The 17849-nt window shown below is 46.1% G+C and overlaps 1 protein-coding gene across 1 annotated transcript in view; it reads right to left on the bottom strand.

The window, feature by feature from the left end:
* Positions 1 to 1303: 1303 nt before the first annotated feature.
* FADS2 (fatty acid desaturase 2) overlaps positions 1304 to 17849 on the bottom strand; it is a 17910-nt gene continuing 1364 nt past the window's right edge. Inside the window, exons 2-12 of the mRNA XM_035889895.1 lie at positions 13480 to 13590; positions 11861 to 12058; positions 11309 to 11410; positions 10701 to 10826; positions 8417 to 8477; positions 7880 to 7956; positions 7589 to 7686; positions 5483 to 5579; positions 3919 to 3998; positions 2974 to 3099; positions 1304 to 1355 (exon numbers count right to left, since the gene is read on the bottom strand). Of these exons, the coding sequence (XP_035745788.1) occupies positions 1304 to 1355; positions 2974 to 3099; positions 3919 to 3998; positions 5483 to 5579; positions 7589 to 7686; positions 7880 to 7956; positions 8417 to 8477; positions 10701 to 10826; positions 11309 to 11410; positions 11861 to 12058; positions 13480 to 13590 (1128 nt within the window). The remainder of the gene's footprint in view (positions 1356 to 2973; positions 3100 to 3918; positions 3999 to 5482; positions 5580 to 7588; positions 7687 to 7879; positions 7957 to 8416; positions 8478 to 10700; positions 10827 to 11308; positions 11411 to 11860; positions 12059 to 13479; positions 13591 to 17849) is intronic.

Genomic DNA, 17849 nt, shown 5'->3' with positions numbered 1-17849 from the left:
ATCACCAGCACAGCCTGGTCAATTCTGTTTTCAGCTGCCTCTCCCTGAAGGACCTGGGAGCCAGGTCAAATGGTTGGGCAGCTTCTCCTTTTGCAGGGAGAATTCATTTTCTTTTCTAATGTTTCCCAAGAGAAGGATAAACAGCACCATTGCTCCTGGCCTCTGACAAGCAAAAGGAGGCCTGGTTTCTGCCAGGCATGTGCAGACAGGCATGTCTTTTCCTGGCACATTGCTGAACTACTCTCCCAAAAAGACCACTTGTGGTTACACGGGAGTGCTCACGAGCCATTAGTACACTTTGCTTCTGTGGGATGGCACGGTTAGGGTAACGGTTGGGTTTGATGATCTGCAGACTCTTTTCCAACCTAACTGATTCTATGATTCTATGACTTATTTTGGTCTTTTGTGTAATCTACTGACAACCATAATGCTATGCCAGACCTGTTGCTTATTGAGAGAAAACAGACCCACTCCTAAAGGAGATATTTTGCTGTTTAAGCCCAAAGATCTTCCATGGACACCTGGAAATAGGGGCTGGTCATAAAAATACAGCTATATTAACCCTGCTGAGAGGCGGTTAGACATTAGTTGTGCAGGGTCGGTATCACAGCTTTTACTAAAGTGATGCTATGATTAGAGAAAGAGAGGAGGGAGAGAAAGGAGGGAGCCCGAGGCTGCTGGGCTCTGGGCAGGGCCGAAAGCCCCGTCAGGATACAGCAGCTGCCGGTCCCTGTGGGGTGCGATTCCTGCAGGCAGGGCTGACGGCATCACAGCCCACCCAAGCTCCCTGCTGTGGTGGGCGTCACCAGCCCACCACATTAGTTTTTCCTTGATAACAATATGAAACCCTGTGCTGAGCTCCTTGTTTTTACATAAACATGGGAAAGAGGCATAAGCTGACTGGGGTGTCCTTGGATTGTAAATGCTCACTGAAGCCTAACAAAGCGCACGTGTCTGTGAATTGGGGGCTTGTGTGGCCTAGGCAGAACTAGAACGAATCTTGTGAAGAGAAGGTCAAGGTTGGATATTGATGCCCCTTTTTTAAACACTCCTCTCCTTCTTCTCCCAACCTTCCGTTTTGTGTGGTGCCAGCATTGCTTTTCAGCCTCTGAAGCCCAGTTTAAATCTGTCCGGATTAAACAGGTTGCCCAAGTCCATAGCAGTTCACAAGACGGGAAACTCCCCTCCAACTGTGCACGTAGACATAGACGGAAATCTGAGAGTAAGAGACACACGCGTGATTCCCCCCCACGCACCCCCCCATCCCTCCCGGCCACTCACACCTCCCTGTTCAGATTCATGTTCACTTATGGAGGTAAGCATCCAGCCACAGTTCTCCGGATTTCTTTAGGGACCTGTGGAAAGAAAATTAAGAGAGGTTTGTTTGTCCCGTGAATCTTCCCGCTGTTGTTTTGTTCCTACAAAACGCCTGTTACTGAATTTGAACATGAATCCTTAGGACACCGAATGTCATTCCCCAGTATAGCAGATACAGCAAGAAGAGCTACGTATTTCACTCTTTAGACCCCCAAAGTGACCAGCTTGAGACTCAGTGAGCAAGAACTTCACCTGACGCCCACTGTAGTCCCTCTGGCCCTGAATAAACAGCAGAGGAGAACTGCCTGGGCTCGGCATGTTGCACCTCTGAAGGAGTTTCCCCACTTCCCCCCAGGAATTCTCACAGAATTTCCCATCTGCATCAGCTCTGCAAATATTGCATGACAGATCTGAGCTGGTTTGGGCCCAAAAGTCCTCCGAAAAACAGAATGCAGTCTGGAGACTGGAAATGTAGCTTTAAATGGTCCCAAGTTGTGCCAGGGCAGGTTTGGATTGGACATTAAGAAAAATTTCTGCACTGAAAGGGTTATCAGGCACTGGAAGGGGCTGCCCAGGGAAGTGGTTGAGTCCCCATCCCTGGAGGTATTTAAAAGATGGGCAGATGAGGTGCTTAGGGCCAGGGTTTAGCGGTGGACAGGTATGGTTGGACTCAATGATCTTAAAGGTCTGTTCGAACCAAATGATTCTATGATTCTATATGATTTATGGGAGACGATCCTTCTACTGGGAGGGCAGGTAACTGCTGAGATGGTTTCTGAGAACTCATATAGGGATGTGGGTGCTGTGCGGTGGGATGCGGCGCATCACCCCACTGGGTCTCAGTGTTGTATGCACTTGCCTGTGCTAGCTGGATGAGAGGACTAAGGTAGCTTTTGAACCAGTTTTCAGCCCTTCTGCATGGTGGGGATGATGGCTTTAATTTGCATCTACTTAGAATGGTTTGAGAGTGGAGATGCCTGGACTGCAGAATACTTTCTCATGTTCCCTGTCATGAATTATTCCCCTTGGTGTAACTGAGACAGAAACATTAACACGGAATCTGCCTGATGAGGGCTATTAGACTGGTTTGCAACTACGCCTATAGGGGATAGCCCTTTGCTGCTGGCAGGGCTAAAATGGGGAACAGCGTGGGCTGTAACCTGACTCATTCCCCTTTGATTCATCTCAGTTTGCAGCCTGAAGATAACACTGCCAGCTCCCAAAAGCAAGAATCATCAGCTGTCAGAATAGCATTTAAAAAGGTATTATAAAAAAGGTTGCTGTTAGACCAGGTTAGTTCCCATCTAATTGCTAAGTGTCCGGTACTTTGATAGCAGTGCTCTGGCTGCAGAAGCTGCTCTTGGGGACAGTTGCTTCTTCCCCCATGATGTGGAGAAGCAGCTTCCCATCTCTTGTCACCTGGCATTCATCCACTACATCAGTGGAGTGGTATCATTTCTGCTGTTGGGTCAAGACTGCTGCAGGTGCTCCTTGGACTGCGATATGAAGATTGTTAACCTTGCGACACCAGATTATAACATATCAACATGGTATTTCTGAAGGGTCTATAGTGTCCTGGATACTCTGTACTAGAAAACATGGGATGTTCATGTACTGATGAATTGCAAGCTGCAGATGGTGCTAGAAGGACCTTACCCAACGATGTCTACAAATGCTTTTCCAAGAGGCTTCTCTTCATATTGGACTCCATACTTGGCACATAATGACTTCACCAAAGGTTTCACCTTCCAGAAATTGTGCCGTGGCATTGTTGGAAACAGGCTTGAATACAGAAAGAGAAAACAAACCTGAGAAAACTCTGGAGACTAACCCCAAGGGATGGGCATCTCTGCCTTCCTCCTCACTGGGGCTAATTATTAATGCCTTCTCCTCAAGCTGTGCAAGCAGACAAAAGAAAGAGAGGCACAGAGGGGTATCCATGCTTTACCGCCCTCTGTTCCAAGGAGGCTTGTGAAAACTGAACACACTGATTTCCCACCTCTGGAAGCCCGTGGAACAGAGAAGCAGTTAAGGGAGAACTCAGGATCCCCTTGCGCTGTGCTGTTCAATGGATATTGCCTAAGCTGACTTCCAAGCTAGTCAGCCTTACCCTAAATGCCGTCTCTTTTACATTTTGTGTTGTCACTGGCAACAGATCGTCCATATGGCCCTGCTTTTAATATCTTCCCTGGAATCTGGGACTCAGCAGCATACCTAGTCCCACGCTATAAAACACTGAAGTGCTTTTAGTCAGGGAGAAGACATTTCTGAAATGGATACTCAAGTTGAAGTAGTTACCTTAGGATACCAGTCCATAGCCATTGTAACTGGCAGATGCGTACCACTGACTCCTAATTAAACTCCAAACTGAAATGGTGAGAGTGAAAGCTGAAGTATTTGGTAGCAAGAGAGAAAGATGCAATGGCTGTAGTAAAGCAGACTATGACCCCCATAGTCTAGGACTCTCTTTCCTTGGCATATGGTAGTGCTCCAAAGATGCTACCCCATCCCACACATGTGCCTTTAGCAGACTTTCTCTCGCCTCAGGTTCAGTGCTGTGACAACCCAGTAATGGCCAAGCGATTTTGTGCCCATACTCACTGGTGTTCGATTTGAAAATTCAGGTGCCCGGTGAACCAGTCGTTGAAAAAGGACTGCTCAATATTGCAAGTGGCTGCCACCTGTGAAGGCAAGAAGGCAGCTGTGAAGATTACTGAAGCCTGACCCTAAAACCAGCATGAAGCTCCTCTTTGCCTGTGGCAGGGGCTGCTCCGTGTCTTACTGCGCTGCCGGGCTGTCAGAGTGCAGAAGACAGCCATGCTGCAATGGCTGGTTGCAGCAAGGGGAGTTTTAATCCTCCTTCAGGGCTTACTGTCAACCGTTATCACCACAGGTTTGACCAGTGGTAAAGGGGACGATACAAGGAAGTAGTGTGTGGACATCTGGACTCCTAAATCTCAGCCTTTCCCCTTGAAGATCAGATGGCTAACAACAGCACCAAGGTAGAAAACGGGGGACGAAAAACATATGGACACAGAAAACCTGCTTTCCCCATCCCATCTAGCTATTGCCCAGTTTGCCTGAAGTGCAAGATCTGAATATTCTGGAAATATTTCTTAGCTACTTTTGCTATTAATTGGAAATAGTAAAATTAGGCAGTCCTTCTTAAAATCCTCTGGCGCCCTGAACTGGCTAAGCTGTGATTTCTACATAGTAAGCATAGGGGACACATGCTCCTCGTTTCCCCAAGATCGCAGTAAAACCACATTGGCATCAAAGAGCCGATCTCCCTCTATCCTACGCACATTTTCCTCCTCTCTCTTATAACCCCCCTCCCCAAATCTCTCGCTCTCACAACCTCTGACTACAAATTCCAGTTGCAGAAAGTGCTTAAGCAAAAGCTTAAGGTGAGCACCTGAGCACTCCCATGACTTCAGCAAATCTGTTCACAAAACAAAGAGTCCTCAGCACAAGAAGGACATGGAACTGTTGGAGTGGGTCCAGAGGAGGGCTACTAAACTGATCCGAGGGCTGGAGCACCTCTCCTATGAGGACAGGCTGAGAGAGTTGGGCTTGTTCAGCCTGGAGGAGAGAAGGCTGCGGGGAGACCTGATTGCGGCCTTTCAGTACCTAAAGTGGGCCTATAGGAAAGATGGGGAAAGTCTTTTTAGTAGGGCCAGCAGTGACAAGACAAGGGGTGATGGTTTTAAACTAAACCAGGGTAGGTTTAGACTAGATATAAGGAAGAAATTCTCTACAATGAGGGTGGTAAAACACTGGAACGGGTTGCCCAGAGAGGCAGTGGAGGCCCCATCCCTGGAAACATTCAAGACCAGGTTGGACAGGGCTCTGAGCAACCTGATCGAGTTAAGGGTGTCCCTGCTGACTGCAGGGGGGTTGGACTAGATGACCTCTAGGGATCCCTTGCAACCCAAAACATTCTGATTCTCTGCTTAGGTGCTTTCCTGAATAGGACTTTTGGTGCTTTTTTTAAAGTGTTTTTAGCACAAGGGAGAGAAATTGTCTGTCAGACTTTGAAAGCTCACCTTCAAGACCCCATTAACAGCTACAAATACTAGTTATACTAATTAACACCTGAGCTGATTTCTCCTCTCAACTCAGCCCTGGGGGGTAGGTCAGGAGTATTCTCTCCCCTCCCAGTTACCTGAGAGCTTAGCCAGTCTCTGTGCTTCTCACAATCAATTTCCATTGGAATGTGATTCATCTGGGTGACCCACACAAACCAGTGGCTCTCCAGAAACCTTCAAAACAGAGAGACAAAAACTGTGACAATTTATATTACAGTAAATGGAGTGGAGATTACAGGGAGCAGCAGGAGACGCAACATGCAAAGAGAGGATTTCTCCAAGGTATGGAATTAAACACCTCTCTTTCTATGGAAACTGGAAAGAATCACTTCTGTGGTGGATTTCCCTTCCCCTCTTTAAACCTCTGGGACTAAGGCAATTACGATTAAATACAAGGAGGACACCCTACTGGGCTATCCCTTGCCCTAAGGAGTGGATTGACGTCTCATGCCTTTCGGTAAATAAACGTGATCCAACTCCCTAAAAAAAGAAAAAAAGCACCCTGATTTAGAAACTCTCAGAAGTGTTTTCACTTTTCCCATTGCTTGCTGGGTACAGGTTAACTTCAAAATCCACCTGCCCATGGGTGTTAGCTTCTGGGTGTCGAGCTTAGCACTCGGGAGATCCCTGCTTCCCTTTGCTCTCTCGGTACCGTTACCCTAAGTCGCAACTCTGTGCTGGGCTGCGTATTGCTTTGGAGCGGCTGTTTTATTGCTTATGGTATACAACCGCGGGCTTAGCGCCTCTACAATTGGCTACAGAAATGCACTTTCTTCTATTTATTTACCCAAAGTAGCTTCTCTGGGCTGAGACCTAGATGTATGTTGACAAGGTAGCTGCCCAGAAGCATCCTTGTTCTAGGCTTTAGTTTGCTGAAAGAGCAGATGATCTGAATTTGCAATTTTGCCTTTCTTCTTGCACTTTTAGCTTAATGAAAATACGAAAGTTTTGGAAACAATAGGTCACTTATCAGAAGTTTTTCTGCTTGATTTCAGACCAAAAAGGTTGGTGAGGCACTTATACAGATGTATGTCTTTTGAATCTCCTGTTTCCTGTAGGTCCAAAGTGTTTTGAAACTATGGAAACTTAAGCCGTGAAGGTTTTTGTACATCTATTGCCATTTCTTTTTACTAGAAAAATGATTATTTTTTTTTTTTTTTAGAAAACATTTTTCACTGTGATTAAATATTTTCCTAAAATTAATGCTGACTGTGGGACTAAATGCCACCCTTTGGTATTAGGCAGATAAGTTGCAGCTATTGCACACAGGATAGAAATTAATGAATTTCTAGCGTGAATAGAAATTCCTGATAGAAAGCATGAATTTGGTGCTGCCATCTGCAATACTGTAACCACTCAGGGTGTAAGCATCCCAAGCCCTGCCCTGCCCCATTCATTTTGGCAGCTCATGCTTGTGGTCCATGTTTTTAGGTCTCTCACTGAACTCTCCATGCATCAGTCAAGCGGCAGTTGACTGACTAATACTGGTTTTGTATGAAGAGCAGCAAATCACGAAGCCTGGTAATGGTAAGGGGCCAGAAGACCAGTCAAGAACAAGAGACACAAGAAGCATTTCTCCACAGACTGAAGGAGGTGCTTTGGAGGGGTCAGATGGGAGGATAGAGGTAGCAACACTTTGATTCGTGGTGTGAAACAGCTTTCTGAGATCCCAACCTCTGTGCAGAAGGAATGATCCGTGCATGTAGTGTAGAGGCCATGCATCTTCCACGCTGAGAGATGTGGTGAACATTTCACTTATGGGGGAAGCATGTCCAGTGCTCAGGAGGGCTCATGAATTGCCTTCCCAGTAAGCTGGGAAGAGGGTGGCCTGAGGGACTCTGGAAGGGTCCAGCCTTGACCAAAGCGGAAAAAATGCATAAATACATTGGGATTGGGCAGTGCGTAAGAACTGGAAGCACGGAAAGAAAGGACAATCCTGGTGGGACCATCACAAGGGCAGAGGAGGATGCTGAGCACCAGAACCATCTCTGCTGAGAGGAGGTAGAACTGGGAGATGATGGGAGGTAAGTAAAGCAGTGGTAATATCCAAGACAACACACAGTCAGGTCAATGACTGCAGAGAACCTAAATAGGGAAGGCCTGTGGGGCACAGCAGAGCTGAGACTTGGTTCGTCTGGCACTGGAGGGAGGGGAGAGCAGCAGGGAGACCCTTTATCTCCTACCTGACAAAAGTGAGGAGAGACAGGGATCCCAGAACGCCATAGAATGGGATGTATGTGATGAAGTAGCGCATGTAGTAGCTGATGGCCCAGGCTAGGTCCTAGGGGAAGAGAGAATACATTAGGCATCTCTTTGCCTATCTCATATCATGTGTCCTTGCTGGTGATGTTAGGGACACTGGGTAATTAACACAGCACAGTGCGATCCCTGCCCACTGTCCTCCCTCCTTACTCAAGCGTGATTTCTTACGAGCCAGCTGGATCCCATAAAGATCGAGGGAATGTTTCACTCACCGCCCAGAACCTGCGCCTGATCATGGTCGAGATGATTTGGATTTGGAAATACACAGGGATGAGCAGAGGCGGGAAGACTGCAAAGCAAAGGGAAATGTTTTGGCCATCAGAGGGGGGGAGAGGCATGCGAGATGAGAGCGAGCCAGTGATTTAGGACTGGTTCTAGGGAAAGCCCGGTGAGAGAGGTGAGGTGCTGGTGATAAGGGGTGATTGCCTTTCTGTGAGGAAAGGACGCTCTGCTTCACACCCATTAATCTTGGCTTATCAAAGAGCACTGGCTGGCAACATGCATTTTTAACCTCACACAGAAGCTGTTTCCCAGTCTCAGCTGTTTGCCTTGCTTTACACGACCGTGCTGGCAATGTTTGAGAAGCTTTGGATATCATTGAGAATACACTGAACTGATTTGGGGACCCGCACAGGGGATGGGCGGTCCTGAGGAAGGGAAGGCTGAGTTGAGGCTTAAGGAGTTGCTCTGCTAACACAGTAGGGACTGGAAAGGTCAACTGGTATTTAGGGAAAAAGGAAGATACTCACTGAGGAAGAAGTACTCGTGCTGGTGGTTGTAAGGCAGGTACTTCAGCTTCTTCTTGCCATACTGCAGGACACAGAGGAGAAAGCTCAGGCTTGGATTCTGACACTCACAGGTAAGAGAAGTTTCTCTGCAATACTTCTTTATTTATTGACAGGGGAGTTTTGACTAAATCCCCACACAGTGAAGGTAAAAAGTGTTTTGGTATGGTTAAATACCTCGACTTTGCAATTGTGCTGGGTGTAAATTCCTTTTTAAAGTCTTCTGGCTTGATATTCAGATAATGTCTTTTGACTTGAGAGCCTGGTGGCATTTTAATGCATTTCTCCACTTTCTGCCATGCCTGTGGCTGTGCTAAGAGCCTCTATCATCTCCATCATTACCAATACAAATGTGATAGGCATAAAGTCTCGCCTTTGGTAAGTCACTACACAGGATGCCAGTGCAAGACAATGATCTTTGGGTAGTCTTCCATGCAAAATGTCCCAGCCATTGACTCTTTTTGACCTCTGCAGCCATCAGCCCCCATGAATTCCAGCCATTAGCCAGGCTTTGTAAAAGTTTACTTTACCAACAGTGAGAAAACTAGCGTGGTCCTTAGCTGGTACTACAGCAAGTCACACAGACATGCTTAAATCGATCATGTTGCTAGTTTATCATGTCAGTGATAGGAAACAGGGAGCTGTCATTGAGAGCTGTTCTGTAGCGACTCCTGTGTTACCATGGGCCGCCTACAAAGAGCAGCTGCGGAGAAGTTTCTCCAAACAGGTTCAGACCTTGGGTTGTGGCATTTTTGCAGGTGCCCGTTTCTTTTCAGTGAAAAGAGGGAGCCAAGAGCACCTGGTCTCCTAACCTCATGTCCTTAGTGAAATCTCTAGTGCTATACAAAAGTGTCTTTTTTGAGCTCCAGGAGCGTCTGCACAAGGAGCTAATGCATGGAGAACCTGGACTACCGTGAACGTGTATTTTTTGCTTCTAGCATAGCAACTTCCCAATGAAGGTAAGTCTTGTAGCGCCAATAAATCAGCCACATCATTCACTCTGGTCTGAGCTCTGAGGGGCTGTGTGCTTAGCATCATCTGGAAATGGATTATATGTAAGTGTGAAAAAGAATTGGGATAGACTGATGCTGGCCTAACATTTCAGATATTCTGTAGGACAGAGATATAGTTTTCCTTGTTGTCATAAACGTTTACATTCTTACTTTTCCCTTTAAGTGGTAGAACCATGGTCTGCTTTTACCCCCAGTTATCAGGCACAAGATTTTCCAATGAGTGGTACCCAGACATTTAAGAGCATGATACTGATTTACACCTTCTGGATACTGGCTTTCAGTTTAGCCATCTGTAAGAGCCCTTCTGCCTCTTGAAAATTCCATGTGTGCGAGACATTCTTTATACATGTCCATATACCATATGGCCCCTACATGTTTTGGGATTTACTTTCTCGGTAGTACAAAAGCTGGCTGAGAAACCATTACCTTTTTAATGTTGTATTCCCCTGTGTTGTGCTTGCTGCAGATGTTCCTCTGTTTGTTTTCTTTGGGTTTTGTTTTTAAAACTAGAAATCCTTGTTCCATTGCAAAAAAGACCAAGGATGGGATGGTTTATGTCCTTTGTGTAGGTTTTTATACAACAGACAGTAAATATTTTGGCTCTAGAGGGAAAGATTGAATTAAAATACCTCCACACAGGTTGTTATTTCATGTGCAGCATAACAGTAAGTAGTAAATGTAAGGAAGGATTGCTTATGGAAGCAATATCCCCTTAACTGCAGGGGAAAGGCTCCAGTGGTGAGGACCTTGTACAGGTTGTCTGGAGCACAGCTGGACTAATATTGGCAGATATTTTCTGTGGAAATAGAAGATCAGTTTTGAAATGTTCTTGATGAAGTACTGAGGAACACTGTATTTTCCCCTCATGTTGATATTTCAAGCCAGCAGGATGAAGTTTTCTTTAATGACTTTCTACTTTCTTTCTGGTCCTATCATGATTGCTTTTCCCAAGCTACCCCAAGCCACTTTTTCCCATAGTCAGTACAGGAAATGAGTAGGGAATTATACGGTCAATCTTGCTCTTCAGCCCAAGGTTTGGGAGGGTGTGATGGCCAAACTCATGTCAGACAACATAGATGAAATCCCTCGATGAAGCATTTCCTTTTTTAGCATTCCTGGAAGTCTTGACCATGTAAGACATGTCTACCAATACTAGCCAACTCTTGGTTTTGCACAAGCATTTTCTGAAGCCCTTTAGGAGAATGGTTTTCCACATTTTACCCACTTTGCCTTACCTCAACAGGCTGTGTATCTCCGAGGACAAAAATATGCAGCATGTTGACATCTGGGTCCTTCTTGAATATGTTGGGCTTGGCATGGTGTTGGAAGTGACGATGGTTCCACCAGTTTGCAGAGGCACCCTGGGCAGATAGAAGAATAAGGACTGAATCCACCCCCTGTAAGTTCCTACTGCAGGGGGATGCTGAAATGCCTGGACTGCACCGGACCTTGCCCACGATAGAAGTTCTGAAGACATCTTGAATGGATGGGATGTAGCAGGATGGGACGCTTGAAAAATACTATACCTTAATGTGAAGGAGGTGGAGGGCATGGCAAAAATATGGTGTTAAAATAGGGGTTTATGTGATTTAATAAGCCCTGTTCTCAGCTCCTATAAATCGGTGCAGTTGCACTGAAGCTTGTGGAACTACTGTGTTCTCTAACAGCTATGGTTATGCTGGTTTATCTCTTCCGCACAACAGCTCCACGTGCAATGGTCACTAACTTCTCCTCTGCGCATCTACTCACTGCAGAAAGGATCAGAGCTGCAGTTTCCGACTTTGACGTAGTCAAAGTGACTGCAGTAGTTGCCACAGTGCCCTGGGTCCATCATGTCCCTTACCTTCATGTGTCCAATGATAAACTTGTGGACAATGTGGTTCCAGGAAGACTTCTTAAAGACAGACAGGTGTCCAAAATCATGTTGCAGCCACCCTGCCTGGGCCTGGAATGAAGGGAAATCAGGTAGTTAGAAAGGTGTTTGAAATCAAAGTTAAACACACAAGGAAATGGAGATAGAAGGCAAGTTGTGAGCATGAGGAAGAGGGGGAGTCACTGAAGTGAGAAGGTGAAGATCTCTGTTTTTGTTCTGGAGGGGAATATATAGAATCATTCAGGTTGGAAAAGACCCTTAAGACCATCGAGTCCAACTGTAAACTTGACGCTACCAAGTCCACCAACATGTGGAAGGAAAGGCCAAAGAGGTGAGAAAAATGTGTGAGCCACAGTCAGCAGTGGGTAGGGATGGCCAGAAGGCACCACAGTGGCAGGTATCCTGTGAGTATTTTTCACGGTGTAAATGTTTTGCACTGGTCATTAATCTCATATGAGAAGTTCAGCATACTGGTCTTCTCCTGAGTGATTTGCCTAGCCAGTGTGCTCTGTGCCTACTCACCTGGGAAGTTGTGAGGATGCAGGCAAGGATGAGAGTTGTGATCCAGCCGGTACCGAAGTATGAAACCATTAACCACGCCAAAACTTCCATTGCAATAATATGGCCCAAGTAAAGGGAGAAGAACAAAGGATTTGCTCTGAACAAGTTCATGTCCTCTGCTGTCTTCCTCAGGGTCCGGAAATCTTCCACCAGCTGGGACTGCAAAATAGACACGCAAGGCACCATATGCAGCTTATAAGTAAGGCTGAACATGTCTGAGAAAGGAAGGCCAAGTCCCATTCGAAGGACCCTGGCTGTTTCTTGCATTGGTTGGCTACTCCAGAAGTAAGGAAGGACCTGTCTCCATATTCACCTTGTATTCCAGCTTTTCATAGAACTTTCCTATGAATAAACATCCCAGCTGGTCTGAGCCCACATCCTGACCTTTTGTGCTTTGAGCCAGGAGAGTAACTCAAGCCTGCTGCTGTGAATCAGGGGCACTACCTGGCGCCATTGGGAGTTACATCAGCTGATGACTCTGGTCTGAATGAGCTTTACAAGTATTAAAGAGGCAGCTGGAGAAGGAGATTATTCAGTCCTATTACTTATGCATAATTCCAGAGCTCTGATGATGAGCACCCAATATCAGAGCACCCGTCGTCTATTTAATATGTGGGTCAGCTACCGTGCAGCCATTCATGAAGAGCATTCCTGGGTTAATGTGGGTTAGCGTCGGCTCTTCCATTGTGTGTGATACGGATATATCATAATCATGGCCAGTCACAAACAACGGGACAGGATTGAGTTTCGTGGCAAGAGCTCGTCACGCCATGCGCTGTGCCTGAATAATGAATGAATGGACTGTCTGGAAGGGACACAGAGCTGCCCTGAGGATGCGGAGTGAGTGGAAAAGGTACTTGCTGGGTTGCTGCTCCTTAAGCACGGCCACTGAAATGAGGCATCTGGTTCACCTCACCCATAGGTGCCTTCTGCTCCTGCAGTGCATGGCACAAATATGGCTGCTCTCCAGAGCTTTGGTGCTACTGGGCTCAGCAGGATAAGCCAGTTGGAGTCTCAAAGAGGTATTTCTTTGGGAGTTAATCTGTCAAAGGGAGCTGCAGAGCAAAGAGTGAAAGAGAGGCAAGTCTTGTTGAGGTGGTGAGCAATGTGTTTGGAAGTCTTTCCAGACTTCTTTGCCCACTCCTCTCCTTTCCCCATAACAGGCAAGCGATGACATGTGTTTTGGAGCTTGGTCATCAGAGAAGGAATAGCAGAAGGGACACCAGTGACAAGAGTGGCACACATTTCCCAGTTCCCATTTCCCTTCAGTATGGGATCAGTCCAGCATTGGGCACCTGGAATGGGCTGCTAGAAATCAGCTGTTGGTGGCTCTACGGGAAAGGCAAGGCTTGTACAGCCAGTCTGAATGTGTCGCCTCCCTCCCACACACAATTTATACAGGGATGTGCACATTGCTACGTGGAGATGTTCAGTCACTGAGCACTTTTCTCCCTCTCTGGAGCTGTCTGTAGTGAAGAGACCTTTATAATCTGCCTTCCTCTGACCTGGAGGACATCCCAAGAGGAAAAAAATGGTGGAACGAACCCATCATAAACCCCAGCTCAGAACCAAATACTCACGTTTTTATCTCGGTCCTGGCTAGGTTCCCCTGGAGAAAGCTCTCCAATAAGCAACGGCTTGAGAAACTTTTGCACCAAGGTGGGATTGATATGGAACGCCTGGAATGCATCCTGGAGTGGAAACAGTAATTATGTGAGATTCAGGAGCAAGCCATTTCTTTCTACTCATTATGCCATTCTCATCCATCTCCAGCACTGTCCTCCTCTGCAGTTGTCCCCCCCCATGGCTGTGAAAGAGGGGTGCCAGGCTGACTTCTATCTCTGTGGCCACTCTTCAGTGCAGGACTTCTACTATAGGATTTGCTTATCTTGTAGGAAGTGAATGGTGAGATCTGGGATGCTATCTAGACATATGGTGAAAGGCACCTCAAGAAATTTTTTCTAAGCAACTAAATACCTAAATCCTGTTAATTCCCTTAGAACGTAGGCAGAGAGGAATTTGTGCAAATCCCCACTAGGATATAAATACCCTCTGAAAGTCGGCTGCCTGGAGGCAATTCAAGAGAGGGCATGACTGCGGATACAAAAAATAGTACTGGATGTTTTGGCCAGACCTGTAGATCCCAGCACTAACACAGCAGAGTAAAAAGTAGCGACTCTTCATTTTGGAGGCTGCCTTTCTCTCTTCTTGTTCTGTAAGAGACTGAATGCTACCTTAACTCTTCTTTAGTCTAGAACCATATCTGAGATCCATAGGCAATTCTATCTCCATATAAGTCCAAGTAAAATGTCTTGGAAAGGAACCAAACCAAAAACTTGGTCGTATATCAGAACTTTAAGCAATTGCTTTGAAGCGCTTGCTTTGCTGTGGCTAGGACCCCATTCAAAAAAGCACTTAGACCAAAAATGAGCTTTATTCATTACTCTGAAAGATGCTAAGCTGTTTAACAGTCTTGAAGAGCTGATAGTTACCGATACATATGATAAGACTTCTTGTCATTTCTACCGTGCTGTGGTATACGACTGCTTGTCCCTATAAGAGGCCCATTAAATCTTTTATGAGACTGCTTGCATGTTTTCTAGTCAGTACATGCCTTGAAAGTTGGGTATGTTTTACTGAAGTCTCTCAAACATGTGATAATAGATGTTAAGTTTCAGCAGCAGAATCTAATTGAGTGATGAAACTTATGAAATAAATCCTATCCCATATACTCCTGAGGCTGGGAAAGCAGGAAACTCAGCTTTTTTCCTACATATCTTCATATTTTTCTTACCTATTTTCAAGACTTGTTCTAAGACTGGGCAGAAAAAAGAGTCAAAAATAGGAGTTCCCTTCTTCAACCTTTCCACCTTTGTCCCGTAGCCTAACAGTAGTAGGGACCAGCTAAAATCTCCTTTCTGTCTCTAAATGGAAAGGGCAGGCTGGAAAGTGCTCCCTGTGCCCAGCCGACCCTTCTGGGAGGTGACCTCCATCAGAAGCCTAGCTCTGGTGTTCAAAAATACCAGCCAATAACCTTGGTCCCAAAGTCCGCCAAAATCAATAGACACTTTCACCTGATTCCAAGACTTTGGATTGAGCTTCAGAATAATGCTCTGACCTAAGTGAAAAGCTGAGCTAAGGCATTTGACTTGAAGATAAAGAATGATGAGAAGTTAGAGATGTAGCATTGGTGGGGTGGGGGGGAGAGTCAAGCTAGCTACAGGTGTCGGAGAGAAATAAAACTCTGCAGAATGATTTAAAGATTATAAAAGCCATAAACTGCCATATTCTATGGGGGAAGAAGTAAGGAGGGAGGGGGAAAAAAAAGCCATTTCAATGGGGGAGACAAACCAAAATGCCAGAAATGGAACTGAGGTGCACTGCTTCTGTAAAGCACTGGAATTTCCTGGTTGCTCTCAGCTCAGCTCTCGAGCCAGTACCGAAGCGCCCAAACTATCCCCTTTCATGACCAATTTCAGGGACAAAGTCATCCCTGTTACCACAGGGGGAAGTTTGGATCAAATTGTTCAGGTCCACTCATGACGCCTGCATCACCAGCAATGTGATGCCCAGCAGGTGTGGGACAAGTGCTTTTTGACTGCATTGGGTTAGTGCTGGTCTTCATTCACTGGTGCCAAAATGAAGGTAAAAACCCTAAGGCCAGCAAAGTTGTTTCTACAGCCCTGTGCTGCAGACAGTTTGGAGTTCCCCGCACAAAGAAATTCTTCTCCCGAATCATCCGCTTCCTTCTCTACTTTGAAGAATTTAATTTGCTTTCCCGTAATTTGCGCATACTCTCTGGTGTTATCCTCACAGCCCATCCAAGAGTAAGAAATACTGTCCTCTCCCTTCCGCAGAGGGGATGAAACACTGCAGGACTGACTTGCCCAGGGTTACAACTGGGAGCAGACCAGCCTGAAGCCTTTTTCACTAGTGCTTCCATTCTGGTAGCTGGTTTTCAGCTCTGGGACTCATAAATGTGTCACTGAAATGTTAAGGCTGGTTGCTCCTATCCTTCCCTGGTGCAATTTGCAGATGATGTGGAAGAGGAGGGAAGAGCAGAATGAGCGGGGAAGGGAATAGCTGACTGTACCTGCTGCTTGGTTTTGCAAATTGGGGTTAAAAAAGGGGAAAGAGGGAGAGGGTGAGCACCTAAGAAGCATTAAAGACTGTTGACTCTATTATTTTAACTAACCGGGAAAAAAATGTCTTTGGAGGTCTGACAGTGATCAGGTCAGGCCTGATTGCCGTGCTGGAGATCTTGCTGATTTGTGTTGGTTAATTGGGGAGTGACTCAGAACAGCAGCTTCTGCCTGGAGGTATTTCTGTCCACCTGGGGCTTCCCTGCCAGTAATCTGTTTTCTAAACATGCTTATAAATGCCCTGTCATGACTTTTCCAGGGAGCGTACTCCTCTGCCTCTGAACTGAATAGCCTCGCTTTCTTCTGGATGGGGTGAAAAGTAAAGGTTGGAACTGGTCAGAAATGCAACCATGCATGCCAAAACACAGCTGATGGAAGGATTGCTTTTTTATTAGCTGTATCTCATAGTATCATAGAATTGTCTAGGTTGGAAAAGACCTTTAAGATCATCAAGTCCAACCGTTACCCTAACCCAGCCCAGCCACCACTAAACCATGTCCCTCATGCATCTCTACTAATAGGTCCCAAATGTCAGATACTACCTGAATTTTGGAATTGTCCTCAGTTCTGTGCTAGAGGAGGTAAAAAGCAAAAGGCAAAAGTTACTCCCTGGGAAGTGCTATGTGATATTTACACCTGACCTCCCAGCTTTGTGGTCTACTGGCCAAATAAGCTCAAGTGTCTTACAGGAAGTGGGTAGGTGAGAATTATTCCAGATGCTTTTGGTGAAAAAAGCTTCCGTGTTATTGAGGTATGACCTGTACCTGAGTATTTGAAGTGCTTAGTGCAGTCAGGACAAGGATGTTCTTTCACATCCTTGAGCATCTCTGAAAGAGAGAGGCTGTAAGATGCCCTCGCATCCTCTTGCCTTCATTTTCTGAAGGCAACCGTGCACGATGTGATACCAGAGCAGGTTGTCCCAGACTAGCATGCTGTCTCAGCATGTTAAAGTATGGCTTAAAATGAGCGAATGCTCAGTGTCGTTGATAACTGTAGGGGAAATTTGTGTGTGCACCTGGGCATTCCTAACCCGACTGGCATGAGCGGAGCATGCCAAACGTAACAGCTGTCGTGGAAGTTCTCAGTTAGCTGTCTTGTGAGCATCCTGAACTGAATCAGCTCCCACACCACCAAACGGGGTATCTTTAGAGTGGCCCGGCAGAGATGTGGAATTCAGTGAGTCTGTTGGTGGGCAGCTTGTGGTAGATGGATACGCGTGAGCCTCTAGAGGATTTGTCCAAGAATGGACAAGACGCTGAGGTTCCTTTGGTGCATGTTTGCTGGCCTGGAGGTCCTAACTACAGGTGGTGCTAAGACGAATCTGAGAAAGATGGAAGCCCTGTAAGAACTAGGAATGTAAGCACGTTAAACTTAATTTTTATCATTGCTGTTTCCTACTCCTAAGCACTTCCAGTTCAGTATCTTGCAACACAGAATGAAACTTGTTAGTTAAGCCTTGACAGGGTCAAGGCCAAGGCTTTCTCACCCTGAATGAGAGAGAGATTTTTTTGGCAGCAAACTGTTATTCGCCACAGGGAAGCTGCAAACCAGACGGCAATTCCGTTTCAGTGCTCAGATCAGTGATGAACGATTTCAGGGTGTTCTTAAGACCATGCCTTCCTGGTGCGTGCTCTGGGTATAGCGGGATGCAATATATCCCAGGGAGGTGGGAGGAGGACTGGTGGTAGCAGAATCACAAACCTGTGTTTCTGTTTCCCCGGCAAAGATTTGAGACAATTGCAATCGCAGATGCTTTTTGGTTTCTAGTGGAGATACTGGAGTTAAATTCTTGGGGATAGGAATCCAAC

The sequence above is a fragment of the Egretta garzetta genome, unplaced genomic scaffold (genome assembly GCF_000687185.1).
Source record: "Egretta garzetta isolate BGI_Z169 unplaced genomic scaffold, ASM68718v1 scaffold1532, whole genome shotgun sequence".
NCBI classification, from domain to species: domain Eukaryota; kingdom Metazoa; phylum Chordata; class Aves; order Pelecaniformes; family Ardeidae; genus Egretta; species Egretta garzetta.
Note: the sequence above shows the minus strand (reverse complement) of the source record. Positions and strands in the feature narration are given on the sequence as shown.